Source organism: Brettanomyces bruxellensis, chromosome 3, assembly GCF_011074885.1.
Source record: "Brettanomyces bruxellensis chromosome 3, complete sequence".
Classification (NCBI taxonomy): Eukaryota; Fungi; Ascomycota; class Pichiomycetes; order Pichiales; family Pichiaceae; genus Brettanomyces; species Brettanomyces bruxellensis.
This window is the reverse complement of record NC_054684.1, coordinates 562,000-580,155: the sequence shown is the minus strand read 5'-3', so window position 1 is coordinate 580,155 and position 18,156 is coordinate 562,000. Positions and strand designations below refer to the sequence as shown.

The following is an 18,156-nucleotide window of genomic DNA, read 5'->3' as shown; positions in this document are numbered from 1 at the left end:
ATAAGTAAGCATCTATTCCACCTTATGGAAATGAAATTGTCGTGTATCATAAAATGTATTGACTATAAGTCGAGCAAAGCAACAATACTGCCCCAATATGGTACCTGTTATCGACTTCGGGCCCTCGAAACTATTTCATAACAGTTCAAATGATAATTTTTATTTCAATCTCTGGAGTTCCTCATCTACGGATAGACTTTTCTAAGAATGTTCAGGTCATATAATTTCAAAGAACTGTATTCCTTCAAAGATAGCATAATTTTAATTATAATCACTAGATTAATCAAGGGTGCTTCCAACTTTGTAAAAGCCTTTTAGAGGATTTCTCTTCAATAGAATGTTATGTATTCATAAATTCAAGTATCTGTTTCTTCTTCAACTTTCCAATAAATTATAGCGATTGTGATGGCAACGGTCTTGACGATCCCATAAATACTTCTAATATTGTAGAAGTAGAGCAAAAATCACTATATGGTTCACAATGTTTGATAGAGATAATCTTGAACATACATCACAAAGTACATCCATTTGCAAAGCTAAAGCATGCTTAATAGTGTTTATCACACATGTTGCGGTTCAATATCCTCTAGTTTGGTTTGCAGAAGGAATAGCAATGAAATTTGGATTTTAGTTCTTCAACTTTCTTTTTCCAATGGAAGTCTTATTTTAAATGCTTGATCTGAGTTTTAAATATGTATATCAAAGATCAATCACATTCTGTCTTCTAGCTTGCAAAATTCCTAAAATACCTTATGGCTGAACCTTAAATTGTCCAACAAGCGGTAATCATGAATGATGGTGATTTCATGTACTCATTTTAAGGCAGATGCATTGTTTCTAGCATTTGATACATCATCATAAGATTGCTTTTCTTGCTCCACGTATGCTTAGAGATGAAACACTAGTAAAAGCTAACATCTGAGAATTTTTTGAGAAGGTATAGCATAATGTGACCGTTTGATGTTGGCTAACTTCCAGCGATGCATTTGCAGAGAATTCTCATCGAGCATTCAATGCTAACTGAAATTTTTGATATGTTTGATATACATTCATCATATTCATTGCTTTCATCCTTTGTTCATTCATATAAAAAGGATGAAATTACCTTGATGACACACAGCTATGAATTCAAGGAAGAAAATAAAGGAGACGTGACACGTAAAAGAAATAGTGATGGTCATATTTTTTTACTTTGAGGAATTTTTGTCAGCAGCACATTATTCACAGTCTGTGCTTGAAAAATGAAATCAAATCAACTAACCAGTCTTTGTTTGTTATTATATTTATTTTTAGATATGCAAGCTTGACCACACTGTTCAGTATGCCTTCTAGCTAGAGCAATGATTGATTAGTTTAGCCCATATTTTTTACGACTGCATAAGCCACCCTGACTAATGTTTAGCAAACGCCAGGGCGTGCACTCAGATCCAATATACTCTAGGTAGTGACTTGGTAGTTCGTGTCGTCTTAACTAATTTCATTCACACAATGATTGTCAGAATGCATTCATGCAAATATTCATAGTTCTTAAATTTTAACCGTTTCATCTATTTTAATGAATGATGTTTAATATGCGTATAGTCTGTTCAATTGCAATTAAATGCACCCTATAACATACTCATTTATGATATTTCTTCTTTGCTTTCATGTGGTAATTTTTACTTCTGAGAGCACCTCCATAAAGTTGGCATATCCCTCAAGAAAACCGGTTTTAGTGTTGTCGTCTGTCATATATTCTGGAAAAATAAATAGAAGGCATCTTAAAGGCTTTTAATACCATGTTGCACCAAATTTCATTTCTTTGATTTCCAAACTTTTATCATATCAGATAGCTTTCAAACTTGAAGTCATATGAATATATGTCCCTCATTTAAAGATCTCAACATGAATCATTTAAAGCGCATCTTTATCAAGTATTTTTATGAGCAACAGTTTTCAGGCATTTAATGCTGAATTACAATATTAATATCAGCTTCATCGTGTGACATACAAGCGGATTTTTAATGGTTTTTGAATTGCAAGAAATCTAGTGGTTGGTGGGTTTGTGTTATAATATTCAACTTGTTTCCATTATTAAAATACAAATTCAAGATGACGATCTTCGATTATGGGATGCACTACATTTTTGATATCAAATGATTCAGTGAGGTTCATGAAATCTTCAACAGTAAGTATGATCTGGAATATATAGATGCTATGAATCGGTGATGCTCACATGACAATCAAGGATGTGTCCAATTAATAAGAGATAGAATGACTATTTCAGTTTAATTTGCTTTGCAATTCCAGTACCCTCCAAATGGATCCTTTAAATATTTTATGGATTGCGGCACCGACTAGTTGTGTATTTTCTAGTTGCACCGCTGAGAATTGTACTGTTACATCACTCGGTGAAATGAAGTATATTAGACTACTTTCATTGTCAGGTATCTCAAAACTACTGTTTCAGATGATTTATCAATTGTTTCTATGTTGTTACAGCAGTGAAGTCTTCTTGAGTATCTTAATTTATTTGTTAAAACAAATAAATAAATTGTACACTTTTAATGCATTCTATTGAGCGAGATTAATGCCTTATATGAATGATGATGATGTACTACTTTTGTTATTATTGTTCTTCATTTTGCCATTTATGAGGTACATTTATATTAGTGATGATATTAGTTATACTTTAAACTGATCGCTTGTCTTGGTACTGCTTTTGCTACTATATTATTTTCTCTCTGCTAGTTAGTTATATTTTCTGGCGATATATTCACAGATTTTTACCATGGAAGTGAAGTTATTGCTGTACATCTTATGGAGCATGTATGTAGTTATCGAATGGATACCTTAAGAATATTTAAAGTATGCTTTGCATTATCGAGGGACATGTTTCAATGCTTGAATTGTGAAAGCGTTGCGTCCAAACTAAACTGTCAACTTTATGGAGATTTAACAATTCTTAGGCAAGTTACAGCTTTGGTATTTGTCCTTGTGGTTCCACTTTATACGTTTTAGTAAGAACAAGACATGATTGGTTTCAAATGGAATTGATTCTGAAATGTTTATGCACAAAGCATCCAATAGTATTTACATTTTCTTTATCAGATTCTGCAAACCTTTGCCTTAATGTTCATTGGTCATTATACCTTATCATATCAAGTATAGTTCATGAATGCAATGATGTTTGGTACTAATATATGCCCTCAGAACTCGATTTAGCATTAATACACATTGGAGTTGATATTGTTACAAAAGCATTGCAATGTATCAATAGCACTATATGAATATCTATTTAAATATTTTTTTTCTTTTGGAATTGTGAATTGATGTGGTTAATCATTCTATTTTTCTTGAAGATATTGTTCTTTCCCTTGATTCACAGTGCTTTATTTAATTTCTAAGAGAATAGTTAGATTCTGTTCTAAGAACATTTGTGTGAATATCAATCTCAATAACATGATCTGCTTGTTTTGAAGAAAGTCTCATGCTTTGTATTACCATTATATGTATATTTCAAATAAGCTCAGTTTAAGCAGGAATATACTCCCACTTTGTTCGTTCTTATTGCATATTTATTATCAATGTTTGTTTTATTCTACTAATTTTGCTCTTTTCTTCGTGTAGTTTTTGTGTCGGACATAAACAGGTCCTTTTTCATTAACTTGTAAAATTAAGCCTTCTAAGATGTTTTGCCTTATAATTGGAAGTCTCGCAGTTTCTTTTTCATAAATAGTAATTTGTTTTTTTATAAGCCTTATCATCGCTTCATTTAGATCTATTATTCCATGTTATGTGTCTTAAATCAGATTGTGTTTTCAGAATATCACAAGTGCTTTTTTATTGCTAGGCTAAGTTAATATTTATAGGCATATCTTTTAACAGACAAATATTTAATCATGCGATTTAGTATCTAGAAATTTAGTGTTCCAATGGATAATACAATTACTTCGCTTTCATAAATTTTCGATTAAATTAATTCTTGTTGCCTTAATCTATTATATTACATTGGTTTTATTAGCAAATAGTTATATTGATCAAATCTTCAGTAGTTTTCTAGTCAATTTTGCTTTTCTGTTAGCTAAAAGAACTCGTTTTTCGATTTAAGTTTTCCATAGACGTTACATTAAAGTTAAAAAAGAATGCTGTCAAAACAAGAAAGTTCTCGAACAATGGAGTTCAAGTAAGGAAAGATGGTATTGTTATATCATCTGATTAATACGAGAACTACATCTATATAAAGTGGTGATATTCCCTTTTGTATATTATTATACATACTCTTTATTACACACTACGATAAACATCGAAATACTATATAAATCTGGTAACACTAACTTTAACAAAGAAACATCAAGTTGTAGACAAAATAATAAAACTGATTCTCTCAGTTATGTAAAACTGCAAAATATTATGCATCTATTTATTCGTCATCTCAATTGCTGCCTTCCTTTTCTTCTTTAAATCCGTCTGCATAAACTTTTTAGAAAATCGATGCATACCTCGAAAAAAGAGGGGGTGGGGGAAAAACAATAACAATAACAAAAAAATTTGCTGTTGATTTTCAACTTCTGCAATTGACTAATTTCTTACCAGTCAAGTTTCATTAATATATCAGTTATTAAGTTAGCTAATTATCCTTCAACGCTGTATGACTTTACTCCTTTGGTATGATATTTCCAGATAAAAATTTGGCTTTTGTCACAACACTGTCTCTCGCCTTACCTTTAATTGTAAATTTCACAATCAAACAACCGATAAATATATCAACAAGGTTCTTCTGCATGAAACAATTATAATATACAAAATTTATGGGATAAACTCTTTCAGTGCTTACAAATAGATCGTCCAAAGTTAGTTACCGCTAGAGAAAACTCTATATTTCACAAGAAACAGTACTTTGGGATGTAGTGTATTCCTATATAACTGTATTTTGGAAGAAGCGATCAACTAATATGCTTCTATCGTACGAATGTATATGATGTATATTATACACAAGGAAGTATTTATTATTAAGTTTCGAAAGCAGCTTTAATTATTTTATCCGGTCCAATATAAACATCACAATTTAAAAAAAAAATAAAAAAATTGTTATTAGCAGTAATGGATTACGCCGATGCAGACATATTTATATTTATATTACAAGGATGATCATCGTGCCTGATTAGAATAAACCTTTGGACAAAATGAGGAAGGAAAATAACAATGAGTTGAAAGGAACCACAACAACATTGTTCGAGACAATGCTCAACATTTATAGGGGTTCCTATGGAAGAAAAAAAATGGCTGTATTTCTTAAAAATTATCATGTCAATCTCAATCTAAATACAATGAGATTTCCTAATAAAGCGAATATCATATGTTCATGTCTAGGTCTTTACAATTTTTGCAGAAGCCAGTGAGGTTGCATATGTAGGGCTATTTTATTCCACAAAATAATAGAATAGGTAGATTTAATATTAAGCAAATAAAGTTCCACAGAGCATCTTTTTCCATTTTTAGTTGTTGCTGCATTTTATAAAACAATTCTTTCAGGAAAAAGATACAGGAGTAAAAGCTTTATGCATGCATTTATAATTATCTCCATCATTTGAGAAATTATGATAAATACCAACAATTTTACGTAATATATATAAGTACTATAGTATCTAAGCATACTAATAACTCCAAAAAAGAGTTTTCTAATGAGGAAGATTCTGGTTCTTTTAATGAGTGTTACGAGCTATCTTTTTGTAAGAGTTTAGACATAATATGAGATTCTATTTTCGATTCAAGAGCGTCCTTCAGTTTATTGCTCTATCTCAGAGCTTAATTGGGGAAGCTATAGCTGAATATGTCGCCACCGAGGGTGGTGTTGGTTGCCTGTATGGAGATCAAGTTGGAAGTGTTTCAGGTTTTGCTGAGACCTATTATTCCTACCCGTTAACAGGGGCAGCAGCAGGAAATACTGCAGATGGAAGTGTCAGTACTGAATTCTTTGAAACAGGTTATAGTCAATATGGATTAATTGGTAGTATAACAGGTATTGTTAGCCCAACACTTAGTTATTATGATGAAGAGAATACATATGCAACTTCAGAAATTGGAACATTTACTATTTATTTGTGGCATTTTGCTCTAGAAATGAGTGGATACTTTTATGCAGAAACATCAGGTGTCTACACTATAGAACTTACAAATGTGGATGATTTTGCTGCTGTGTGGTTTGGAAAAGGATTGGATTGTTGCGATCCATCAGCCACTAACAACGATGTCAAACCTGACTTTGCCACAGGAAGAAGTTTCGATGCCCAGAAAGATGGCGCTTCTTCTTATTCAGTATATCTCTCTGCAGGATCATTTTACCCAATTAAGTTGAGATACGCAAATGTTAATTCAAGAGCACTTTTATCCTTTACTGTTGTTGACCCAGCTGGGAACTCTATTACTGATTTTAGTGATTATATTTATCAGTTCGTTAACATTGACGGATCATGTTCATCTTCTTCAGCAACATTGCCTTTTAATACAAATACTGTTACAACAGATGTTGAGGCAGAGACTACCACAACTGTTCCTACAACATACACCTCTGGAGATAGTACGATCACCAGCACTATTGTGCTTGTCGAGGAACCACCTCTCTCTACTACCACCACAACAACAGATGTCGAGGCAGAGACTACCACAACTGTTCCTACAACATACACCTCTGGAGATAGTACGATCACCAGCACTATTGTGCTTGTCGAGGAACCACCTCTCTCTACTACCACCACAACAACAGATGTCGAGGCAGAGACTACCACAACTGTTCCTACAACATACACCTCTGGAGATAGTACGATCACCAGCACTATTGTGCTTGTCGAGGAACCACCTCTCTCTACTACCACCACAACAACAGATGTCGAGGCAGAGACTACCACAACTGTTCCTACAACATACACCTCTGGAGATAGTACGATCACCAGCACTATTGTGCTTGTCGAGGAACCACCTCTCTCTACTACCACCACAACAACAGATGTCGAGGCAGAGACTACCACAACTGTTCCTACAACATACACCTCTGGAGATAGTACGATCACCAGCACTATTGTGCTTGTCGAGGAACCACCTCTCTCTACTACCACCACAACAACAGATGTCGAGGCAGAGACTACCACAACTGTTCCTACAACATACACCTCTGGAGATAGTACGATCACCAGCACTATTGTGCTTGTCGAGGAACCACCTCTCTCTACTACCACCACAACAACAGATGTCGAGGCAGAGACTACCACAACTGTTCCTACAACATACACCTCTGGAGATAGTACGATCACCAGCACTATTGTGCTTGTCGAGGAACCACCTCTCTCTACTACCACCACAACAACAGATGTCGAGGCAGAGACTACCACAACTGTTCCTACAACATACACCTCTGGAGATAGTACGATCACCAGCACTATTGTGCTTGTCGAGGAACCACCTCTCTCTACTATCACCACAACAACAGATGTCGAGGCAGAGACTACCACAACTGTTCCTACAACATACACTTCAAAAGATAATACTATCACCAGTACTGTTGTGCTTGTGGAAGAACCAACTCTTCCAGTTATTACGACGACCACGGATGTTGAGTCAGAGACTACTACTACTGTTGCTACTACTTACACATCTAGAGGAAAGAAGATTATAGGTAGTATAATACTTGTTGAGAGACCAAGCATCTCCACAATTACTGTTACCACTGATGTCCCTTGTAAATCGGTCACAACAAAGATCGCAACATTCACCTCTGATAATAAAGTTCTAACAAAAAGTATAATTATCGTGGAAGAGCCTTATAGCTCTCAATCCAGTGGGGGAACGACATCTGCAAAATACTCAGACTCCAAAACTTTTGCTTTCTATTCAAATGATTCAAGTTCAACGGTGAATGAAAATTCCAAGGGTACAACAGACTTTGCCACTATTCCAAATCCTACAGCTTTAACTATTACTGGAGAAGTTGTGACCGATGAATTTAATACTGGTTCTACGACAGATATAACAGACATTTCTAAAACTGCTGGTGGAGCAATAGAAGCTGGAAAGACATCAAAGATTGAAACAAGTGCTTCATCTGAGCAACCAAATAAGTCTGCTGTGATTCCACAAACTGCCGAAGAAATAACATCCGAATCTACCTTTTCATCATCTGAATGGGAAACATCCTCTTCGGAATATACAAATGCATCATCGGATGTTGCAATTTATGAGGGTTCTGGTGCAAGCCTTGAATATGCCTTCCCAGTTGCAATTTCAGTACTTATCAGTTTACTTCTATAGCTCTAGGACTCGACCATTAAGTTGGCTTGTAGTCTGTTAGCTTATTCTTGAGTATTTTGTCCTCAACATAGAGTATATAATTTCCTGAATTATCCGGATCTAGATTTCAGGTAGGATATCATTTTTTTAATTTGAAAATATAAAATTTAATACTAATTTAGCTCATTGAGACAAGAACAATGTATAACTTTCCAATAGTTTCATTTAGTGGCACTGTATAACAGTTCAGAGAAGGAAATTAAATCCAAGTATAGATATCGGAATGCAACGTAATAAATTTGGATTCTGATTTGCAGGGTTATGCAATAGACCATCTTATTTTCTTCTCCGCACCCAAGAAAGCCTCACTCAGTAGGGTTATAGGTATTTAAACATATGTATCTCTTTCTTTTCGTATAATCTTTACCTTTTCTCTTACTTCTTCTTTAATTTGGGCTGTTTTGTACTTCTCTATACTAGTTGAAGATTCTTCATCGTAGGTATTGGCCTCATCCTTATAACCAATCAACGATATTACGCCTATTTTGTATACTATAAATTGCTACGAATATCTCTCCTAAATTAGGAAAATTTACTGTGAAAGATGAAATAGTTCTTTAAATACTTTAGGTTTTCCCGTTTATTCCTCTTTTCTTGTTCTTGTTACGTAATTTTTTTCTCACCATGATTTTCTGAAATATTTTCTTCCGTAGAATTTTATTTCGCCCTTACACCATTTCTAGACATCAAAAATTCCCTAGAATTTTGCGCGCCGCCGTGAGGGATATCCTCGCCTTAATATATTTTTTTTGGCGGCTTTTTTTTCCCCGCCAACATAATTTTTATAAACACCAACCACAAATTATTTCCCTCCTCAAACCCCGCCGTGGAATTCATCTGAAATGAAGAACCAACACAGTATTAATTTTTCTTTGATCCGGCTGTAAAACATTATTCTGCATTTGAACCATTCGATCCCCGCCGTCTCCTTCATGTCTTCTTCTCTTTAAAGTTGTGTTTAGTCACAAATTCATGATGCAAGCTTTCAGAATTTTTTTTAAAATCACAAACGATTCCCACATAGCAGTACTTTAGCACCTTTCGAGAGCTAATATCCTTTAATTAAACTTTTGACAGTCTGTGTCAGTTTAACCAAATCACATTTTCTGGTACCAATTTTTACAAAAGAGGACGACGCCCCAATAGTTGAAAAAAACAAATTTGCGATCATTCACAGACATTCATCTTACATCTTTGCCGAGTACTATTTTACATTTGAAACTAAGCCATATTGTTGTCTGCTGCTTTGGTATCCTGGTTCTCACGTCTGACTTCCAATAGCTTTAATTCTGAATCAGAATATGTAAAAGCAATTTTGTAATTTTCACAGAATAAACTTCCAGTACGTGGGAAGAATGTAAATTTCAAATAAATAGCATACAATTCAGTTGTTGGATTTTCCCGTTTAAACGTAACGTGAATTTTGAATCACTATGCAATCACTTGTATTGACATTGCTAAAATCAAACGATGCCTGTGTTGGATTTAAAGCTCGCAGTGAAAATGAAAGTCAGCAGCATGTATTTTATTATCGAATATTCTCATCTGACCAGCATTAAACCCCACAATCATTAAATGGCATGTAATTTTTGACTTTCCTCTAGTAAAACATTATCAACCAATTTTATTATCCGTATCCATAGCTTTATGTATATTGAAAAGATGAACCATCTGCAATTGTATGCTCTAGTTCTATAGAAATTTAACTTTTTGATAAGATTCAACATGCCACAGAATATTCGATTTTCCACTGATGACTATGATTCCCCTGTAAGTTCCTCCATATTCCGTAAAGCAAGTATTCAACACTATTCCGTCCTGTTTTTGCGTTCTCTAATGATGTATTAAACATGCTCATAAGGAATATTTGCAATGGCCTATCCCTGTAATATTATCCTTCCTTCCATAAAAATATAATGATCGTTATATCAAAAATTTACATCCAATTTCAGAAACCAATGTAAGAGTGACCCTTCTTATGAAGCAATAGTAAAAAAAGAAAGAAAACAACATTATCCTTTTATGCCGACATTTCATCTACTTCTCTTTCCTAAGTTTTGTATTAATAGATTTCTAATTCATTTTATATAGTCCTTTTGGTTTCCTTTTCAAGAGTAATCTCTAGCGACCTTGAATGGCACACCTACCACGAACTGTTTATCAATGTTGCCTGAATGCATATCTTATTGAATACGGGATCACGCACTGGTTTGAGCATTACTCTTTGCGTTTGAAATGGTTTAAATCCATTCCAAAGCCAATGACTGTAATAGACATTTTCTGTCAATGAATTCAAGATCTAGTAGTTGGTACGTGTGCATCGCAAAATTAATGTAATCGTTGGAGAAAACGCGTGTCCAGAATCTTATTTTTCCGTAAAAATGATCCCTATATTGAATTCGTCGACGGTCGCGTTTAAAAAAGTACACAGCCTTGTTTTGAAAACCAAAAGCTTCACATAGTGGGACTTGGATATTTAAGTAATTACTTGTCTTTCTCTAACATCCTTTTTCTATTTTTACTCTCAGAAATTTCTTGTGTATTTCTCTCCTTTTTATTTTTTAACTTTTACGCGGCCGAAAACCCAGGAAAAATCATTAATTGTAAAGTAATGAGCATTACGCCTGATCAATGAACAATACAGTACGCATGCATGCAAATTTCGATAAATATAGTTACTTCGTTTTGTTTGGTTATGCTTTAATATCGTATTTGTAAATTAATTGAGTGTGCAAAAATATATACATATTGAAAATCACAATAAAATAATTTGTTCTTTGACATCGTGTGTACTATTTATCCTCAGTTAAATTTGGCTTTTCCCGAAGCATATTAGTTAAAAATCATAATAGACAAAACAATGTACCAATAAAAGGGAAATTATACTAAATATACAGTTCAAAAGTTTCTAATACATTAACAGTTGACGGAAAGCACACATAAATCCGAGCAAGCTCTTGAATTTTGCCAAACTAGCATTACTTGCTTCACTGTCATAATATGTCAAAAAAACAAACACGTGACTTTTAGGAAAAAATTTCTTAACAGGTCCAAATTTCCTTTCAGTTAAGCACTTAGAAACTTTGTATACAAATAATTAATTATATATGTAATAGATGCGTCGAGAGTCGCGCCTACATAAAGCTGCCCTGCCTTGTTTATGCCCAAGAAAACCTCGCTCATAAGGATCAGAGGTATTTAAACATGTGCATTTTCCCTTTTTATCCAGTTCATTTTACCTTCTTACTTAGTTCTTTTTACTTTTATACCTTTCCTTTCTTTAGCCTTAAAAACACTCAATACTAGTTATAACAAAAACTTCATAAAGTAAGCGGTGTCACACTTAAACCAATTAAGTAAACTATTACAAATACAAATAAAATGCAATATACTAGCAATAAAATGACTTCAAAATTATGAATGGAAAGTTGTAAGAATCCGTGAATTCAAAAACATTAACTACGGTATAAATTGACTCCTTAGAAATCTGAAATGACAAAAATGTTAAATTCCAATACAGACAGAATATTTCTTATTTAATTTACTTGCCTAAATAACCTGAAATCATTTTCATCAATGCCACAACCTTTTCCTCTTCTCCTCTTCTACAAGCTATTTGAACACTAATGGAACCACCTTCCGTTTCTTCTGGATCATAATTATCCCAGATGAATTTCTCACTAGCGTTACGTGGTTTGAAAGATTTATCCACAGGATCAAGCCTTTTGTTGGCACGAGAAACTGGTATGATTCCCACAGAATAATCTAGAGCATTAAAAACCGAAGTATAGCCCACATAATCCCCAAATTTATCTAGTGGGGAACCCGCCATTGGCGTCACAGGTGCAATAATTGCATCTATCGGATGTCCAGTCCCCGTTGTTTTAGCAGTGGACATCCAGCGGTCAAGAAACGCTTTGCACACGGCACTTCTTTTGGACTGAAGATCCCAAAGTTTGCCCGCTGAAATTTCGCTAGATGTACCATAATTCGACATGTAAGGATATAATGGTTCCCCAGTTGCTTCTGTAACTTTGAGTACATGCTTTCCTCCATCTGCCACAAAGAAATCACTAATAAGTTGTTGAAGTTTGTCGTGCTCGGCAGGATTCCAATCAAGAATCTTATGCCCATGCTTTATTAAAGCTTCCGTAACCATCTTCAGACCTCTCGTAATTGGTGGAGTAGGCTTTATATGACCATCATCCATCAACACAGCAAAGCTACAGACACTTGGAAGGTCAATTTGCTGCCAAGGCCTATATGCAACACCAGGATCATATTGGGATGGATCTCCATTGGCTAGTGTCTTCATGTAAAATTCGAGTGACTCTAACGAGGCACATAATGGACCATTTACTGAATGCACAGATTCAAGACCAGGTAGTCCCGATCTAGTTCCATATGTAGGATATCTTCCGTAGGTTGGGCGAAGTCCATATATATTTGTGAATGAAGATGGTATTCTAATAGAACCACCAATATCACTTCCGATTTCGATGCACGAACCTCTGAGTGCGGCTTGACATGCAGCACCACCAGACGAGCCTCCAGGACTCAAAAGACGGTTGCAAGGGTTTGTCGTGGTACCATAAACATGATTTGTAGTTTCAGGCATCATCATTGCAACGGGTACGTTCGTTTTACAATAAAAAACTGCACCCATATCTAAAAGCATGGCTGCAATTGCCGAATTTTGCTTCATGCCACCTTTTGGATTAAAACAAAAGTCAACCATTCCAATTGTTGATGCATGATTTTTAACATTAATGTTATCCTTTAAAGATATCGGTAAACCATGAAGTGGACCTTTAAGCTTGCCTGTCTGTTCGTAGTAAGTGTCTAGCTCACGTGCCCGGGTTAGGGCTTCTTTGTAAAAAATTTCGGAGAGACAGTTGCATAGCTGCTGGGCAATTTGTGATCTATGGCAAAATGCACTGGTCACCTCATACGAAGTCCATTTATGTTCAGCAATATAGTTAACAATTTTTGGCGCGGAGGATGTTGTCACTTCGATTTCCTTTTTACTTAGGTATCCACTTTCCTCCGGAAACTTAAGGACATCTTTACTCTTTGGTAATTTGCTTTCTGGAATTAGCCACTCCTTGATAAGATTAGAATCTCTGTCCGCTCTTTTCTTAGCACCTATCTCTTCATAATCTTGAATAACTTTAGATGACATTTTTTTGTTGTTGTCTGAATCTCAATGTTTTCACAATGCTAGTGCATTGTTGCTATTGATGACCAAAAGTATGCTATTAGACGAAGTTAGGGTGGGAAATATGTTGACATATAAAGGGTCTAAGAATTATCTAGATTTCTTGCCATTGACTCCTGTGAGTCGGAAATCCATTCCCTACAGATGTTAGCTTATTGAACTAGCTTATCATAACTTGACATATATCTTATCATTTACAGATAAGATTCCTGTTGCTGTAAAAGTAAAATCAATAGAAATTCATTTTTCAGGCTCCTTCACTTTCAAAATCTTGTCAATAATATTGTATGAATAAGTGAATGTGGTAAATATCCTCTAAGATTACATATTCTATATTTTTCTATTTAGAAATTGTTCACCTCGATAATTTTTGCCTTATACCCAGATCCATTACAAATTTTTGTAGCTGGTTTCCGAACTTGGACAGCTAATTATTTCGCATTTTCCTTTTCGATCACCCTATCATATCATATCGCGTTCCATTATGTATAATTTTCCTTATCAGGTCTATTATTCTCGGGTTTTAATTATTACGTATCACATAATTTACGGAAATTAACAATTGATATATCTCCGTCATTATTCTTCGGAAACCCAAATCCATCATTGTTAACGACAAATTGCCTGATAAAAAAGTTTCGAGATGTATTCTTTTTAAAATATATTCTATTCCGGCTTATCTCATCATTTGATAAAAGTGCATTATTTGAAATCGGAAAACGACATCCTATTAATTTTATGAAAGTATATATCCCTTCGGAAAGCGAATTCCACCGACAAAAACCCCAGGTTAAGTTGATCCCAATTGAAATAGTGTTATCAGGTGCTTTTGATTTCATGCTTGTGGATGTAAAATAAACAAGAAAATAATCTTGATGCAGAAGTAATCTTATCAATATCGCTGATAGACACATCTAAAAAGCAAATCGATGTCTTGATAACTTGACTAGTTGTAGAACTTTACTAGATATAAATCCGAGAGCAAATCTATTTGACTGAAACAGTTTGTACAATTACTATATAAATAAAACATACATCGATACTAAGAATATAGAGAATTCAAATAGTAGAAAATGTTTTCTGATAAAATTAGACACGCAATTTGGGGTGTGACACCAGATCCAAAGGAAAGGAAACTACTTCAAAAAATCGACTGGTTTGTCCTTTCTTTTGTCTGCCTAAATTATTGGGTTAACTATCTTGATAGGTCAAACTACTCGAATGCTTACGTTTCTGGTATGAAGGAAGATTTGAATCTGCAGGGTTATCAATTCAATAAAGTCAACACATGCTTCACAGTTGGTTACACAATTGGTATGATTCCAAACAATATTGCCCTTCTGAAATTCAAACCTAGGTACTGGATGAGTTTTTGTTCATTTGCATGGGGACTTTTGACTCTTGGAATGTACAAAGTGACGGACTTCAAACAATTATGTGTCATTAGATTCTTTCAGGCCCTATTCGAATCATCAACATTTAGTGGAACTCACTATATTCTAGGTAATTGGTACAAGGACTACGAGTTAACAAAACGTTCGGCTGTGTTTACAAGTTCTGGATTGGTTGGATCCATATTTTCCGGGTTCATGCAAACTGCTATCCACAAAAATATGGATGGTAAGAACGGGCTTGCTGGGTGGAGATGGTTGTTCATTATTGATTTCATCATTACCATACCAATCTGTATTTATGGTTTTATTTGCTTCCCTGATGTTCCAAAGAACTGCAACAAATTAATTTTTAATGAAGAGGAAAGACAACTGGCCATTGACAGATTGCCAAAAAAACCCGAGACAAAGCTTGACTTGTCAGTTTTTAAAAGGGTGATTGGCTGCTGGCATTGGTGGTTATTCTCTCTTCTTTGGGCATTTGGTGGAGAAAATGAATCATACGTGATAAATTCCCTTTTTGCACTTTGGCTTAAGGCCGAAAACTATACTATTGCTCAAAGAAACGATTATCCTTTAGGAATATATGCAGTTGGTATTTTTTCAACATTCTTTACCTCCCTTTATGTTGATCTCACTGGAGCCAGGTATCACTGGTATGTTGCTATATGGATAGCTTTTATTTTGCTTATTTCAAGTATCCTTTTACTTTGCAAGCCCTTATCCAAAAATTTTGTCTTTGCTGCTCATTATCTTTCCGGTGTCTGCTTTTCTGGACAGTCGACATTTTTTGCTTGGGTCAATGTTCTTTGCTACGATGATCTTGAGGAAAGAGCAATTATTCTTGCCTCGATGAACATGTTTTCAAATGCTGTCAATGCCTGGTGGCCTTTAATCTTCTACAAGGCAAGTAGTGCCCCAAAGTTTAGAATTGGTTGCTATGCAATGCTTGGAACTCTTTTCGCTAGTTTGTTTGTGGCTGCGGCCATTAGATTTTTACAATTGAAAGACCAGAAAAAGAAGAGTATGATTCAAAATATATCTTCCAGCAGCGACCAAGAAAGTGTACCAGAGAAAAACGGCCAAATTGATTACACTATTCCTGAAGTCGAACATCAAAGTAACAAGGAAAAGGACGAGACTGTGATTCGAATGGAATCATTAGAGAAGAGAAAATCTTAAATTTAATTCATTTTGCTGCGTTCAGTTTCGCTTTATTTTGTTTTGCGATTATCATCATAGGCATAGGTATCGTCTGATTACATTTTATTCTGTATCATTTTTTACCCAAAACCTCAACAAGCTTCACTTTTCTTGAATCAAATTTCACTTTTATTGGGATATCCTCGTAAAGTTAATAAAATCAAGCTTATAATACATAGATATCAATGCATTTTTCTCAAGTAAGTGTCGCTAAGCATTTAATGGCGTATATTTATCATTTATTACTTTACATTTATCGTGTGGAAGGTTCGTTCTGTTTAAAAATATACTGAAGTAACCTGTTTTAATGATTTCAAGCGATGAAATTTATCAGATGAACTATTTCTGTTACTGAGATGAATGATATGAGCAGAACCCGCATAGACGAAGTAAAAACATCCTTCTTTTCTGAATAATCTGTTATATGCTCTTTTGTAATATTTTAGTTAATTGTTTTTAAGTGTGACCTCGATTACTCTATGAAGTTTTGTTATAACCAATATTGAGTATTTTTAATGCTAAAAAAGGAAAAGTATAAAAGTAAAAGAATTAAGTAAGAAGATAATTTGAAGAGGATACAAAAGGGGAAATGCACATGCCTCAATATTTTTAATCCTTATGAGCGAGATTTTCTTGGGTATAAATAAGGCAGGGCAATTTTATGTAGACCCGACTGTCGACTCATCTATGACATCATTGTTGATCATTGATTGACATTGAGTAATACAATAACTCTGGTAACACCAACTTTAAGAAAGGAGCACTTTCTAAAATCGAATCATATGTGTTTTTAAGCATCAAAATTTAACTTTATTATTTAACCATTGCTCCTTTTTATACTCAATATTTTCTTTCAATCTTTTTATCTTATGCTTTTTCATTGTTAAACATTGAACTAACGCTAACATCTATTTAGAGAATCCTCAGTACAAATATCATAATATTTTTTGGACAAAAAACAACTACAGCTAACCGCATAACACGTGTACGTAATTAAGAAGATGTCCCATATATTTTAGCTAATTCAAAAGTGTGGATATAATCAGTATATACTATCCACGGACATCACTTATGTCCTAAATGCTTTACAACATAAATAATCAGCATGATGGCCGCCTTCAATCAGTACTTCATCAAAGTCTAGACTTCCCTCTTTCGCATAATATTCGGTATACGTTCATATGTTTGATTGTTAATGTTTGTGACCATTCCCACATCGTTCCGCAATAACGGCCGTACCATAACAGCAAATTTCCGTAAGTCCCTCACCAATTGATCCACAGTCAAAGCGGAATGCATATATTCCGTTCGCTCCCAAAGCTAACGCAGCAGAGATCATTCTCTCCAAAGCCTGATTTCTCGATTGGACCACATTTTTTGTTATTGATTTTAATTCCCCGCCTACCAAACTTTTAAGCCCTGCACCAATGTTGGCAGCCACATGCCTGCTTCTAACTGTGGTACCATATACTAATCCTAAGTTTTGAATGATGGTATAGCCAGGAAGGTCATTGCCAGTAGAAATCTGCATATTCCCGTAGTTAGGGGAATCAAATGCAAAAGCGCCATCCCTGCTATTTATGATATCATCGTTTCTCGATTTTCCCAATGCCATAATTTTCTGATTTAAAGATATAATTGTGCTATTCTTCAAAAAATAAATCGCATACATCCGATGGGAATCGTTGGATAAAATAGTTTGCTCATTATATATATATATATATATCGCGAAATATTTTTGATCAGGCTTATGCAGCAGATAAAAATCCAATCTTTTAAGCACTACCTTGCAAAATTTAAAATTGCTTGGTTAAGGACGAACGCGGAAGCAACTCTGACGATCCTAGAAGTAATTCCAAAGATGAAGTACTCAGCGAGGTGGTATTGGGCCACAAAAGTCAATCTCATTAAGCTGCAAGTTACCACGGCAGACATTATATGAATACTTGTTCAATCTCGGCAATGCAACGTATACTTTGCTGAACACACATTTTTGTTCTCTCTGAAATTGTAAAAATACTA

The 18,156-nt window shown here is 34.6% G+C and overlaps 4 protein-coding genes across 4 annotated transcripts; 2 read left to right on the top strand and 2 right to left on the bottom strand.

Moving 5' to 3' along the window:
- Nucleotides 1-5,730: 5,730 nt before the first annotated feature.
- On the top strand, nucleotides 5,731-8,283 carry BRETT_000220 (uncharacterized protein; the record flags this gene model as incomplete). The annotated part of the gene is made up of 1 exon (XM_041278791.1): nucleotides 5,731-8,283. The coding sequence occupies one exon, from the start codon at nucleotides 5,731-5,733 to the stop codon at nucleotides 8,281-8,283; it is 2,553 nt and encodes an 850-aa protein (XP_041134986.1).
- A 3,580-nt stretch (nucleotides 8,284-11,863) lies between these two features.
- On the bottom strand, nucleotides 11,864-13,504 carry BRETT_000219 (uncharacterized protein; the record flags this gene model as incomplete). Its single annotated transcript, XM_041278790.1, has 1 exon — nucleotides 11,864-13,504. The coding sequence occupies one exon, from the start codon at nucleotides 13,502-13,504 to the stop codon at nucleotides 11,864-11,866; it is 1,641 nt and encodes a 546-aa protein (XP_041134985.1).
- A 1,109-nt stretch (nucleotides 13,505-14,613) lies between these two features.
- On the top strand, nucleotides 14,614-16,113 carry BRETT_000218 (uncharacterized protein; the record flags this gene model as incomplete). Its single annotated transcript, XM_041278789.1, has 1 exon — nucleotides 14,614-16,113. One exon carries the CDS (start codon nucleotides 14,614-14,616, stop codon nucleotides 16,111-16,113), a length of 1,500 nt encoding a protein of 499 aa, XP_041134984.1.
- A 1,213-nt stretch (nucleotides 16,114-17,326) lies between these two features.
- On the bottom strand, nucleotides 17,327-17,749 carry BRETT_000217 (uncharacterized protein; the record flags this gene model as incomplete). The annotated part of the gene is made up of 1 exon (XM_041278788.1): nucleotides 17,327-17,749. The coding sequence occupies one exon, from the start codon at nucleotides 17,747-17,749 to the stop codon at nucleotides 17,327-17,329; it is 423 nt and encodes a 140-aa protein (XP_041134983.1).
- Nucleotides 17,750-18,156: the final 407 nt, after the last annotated feature.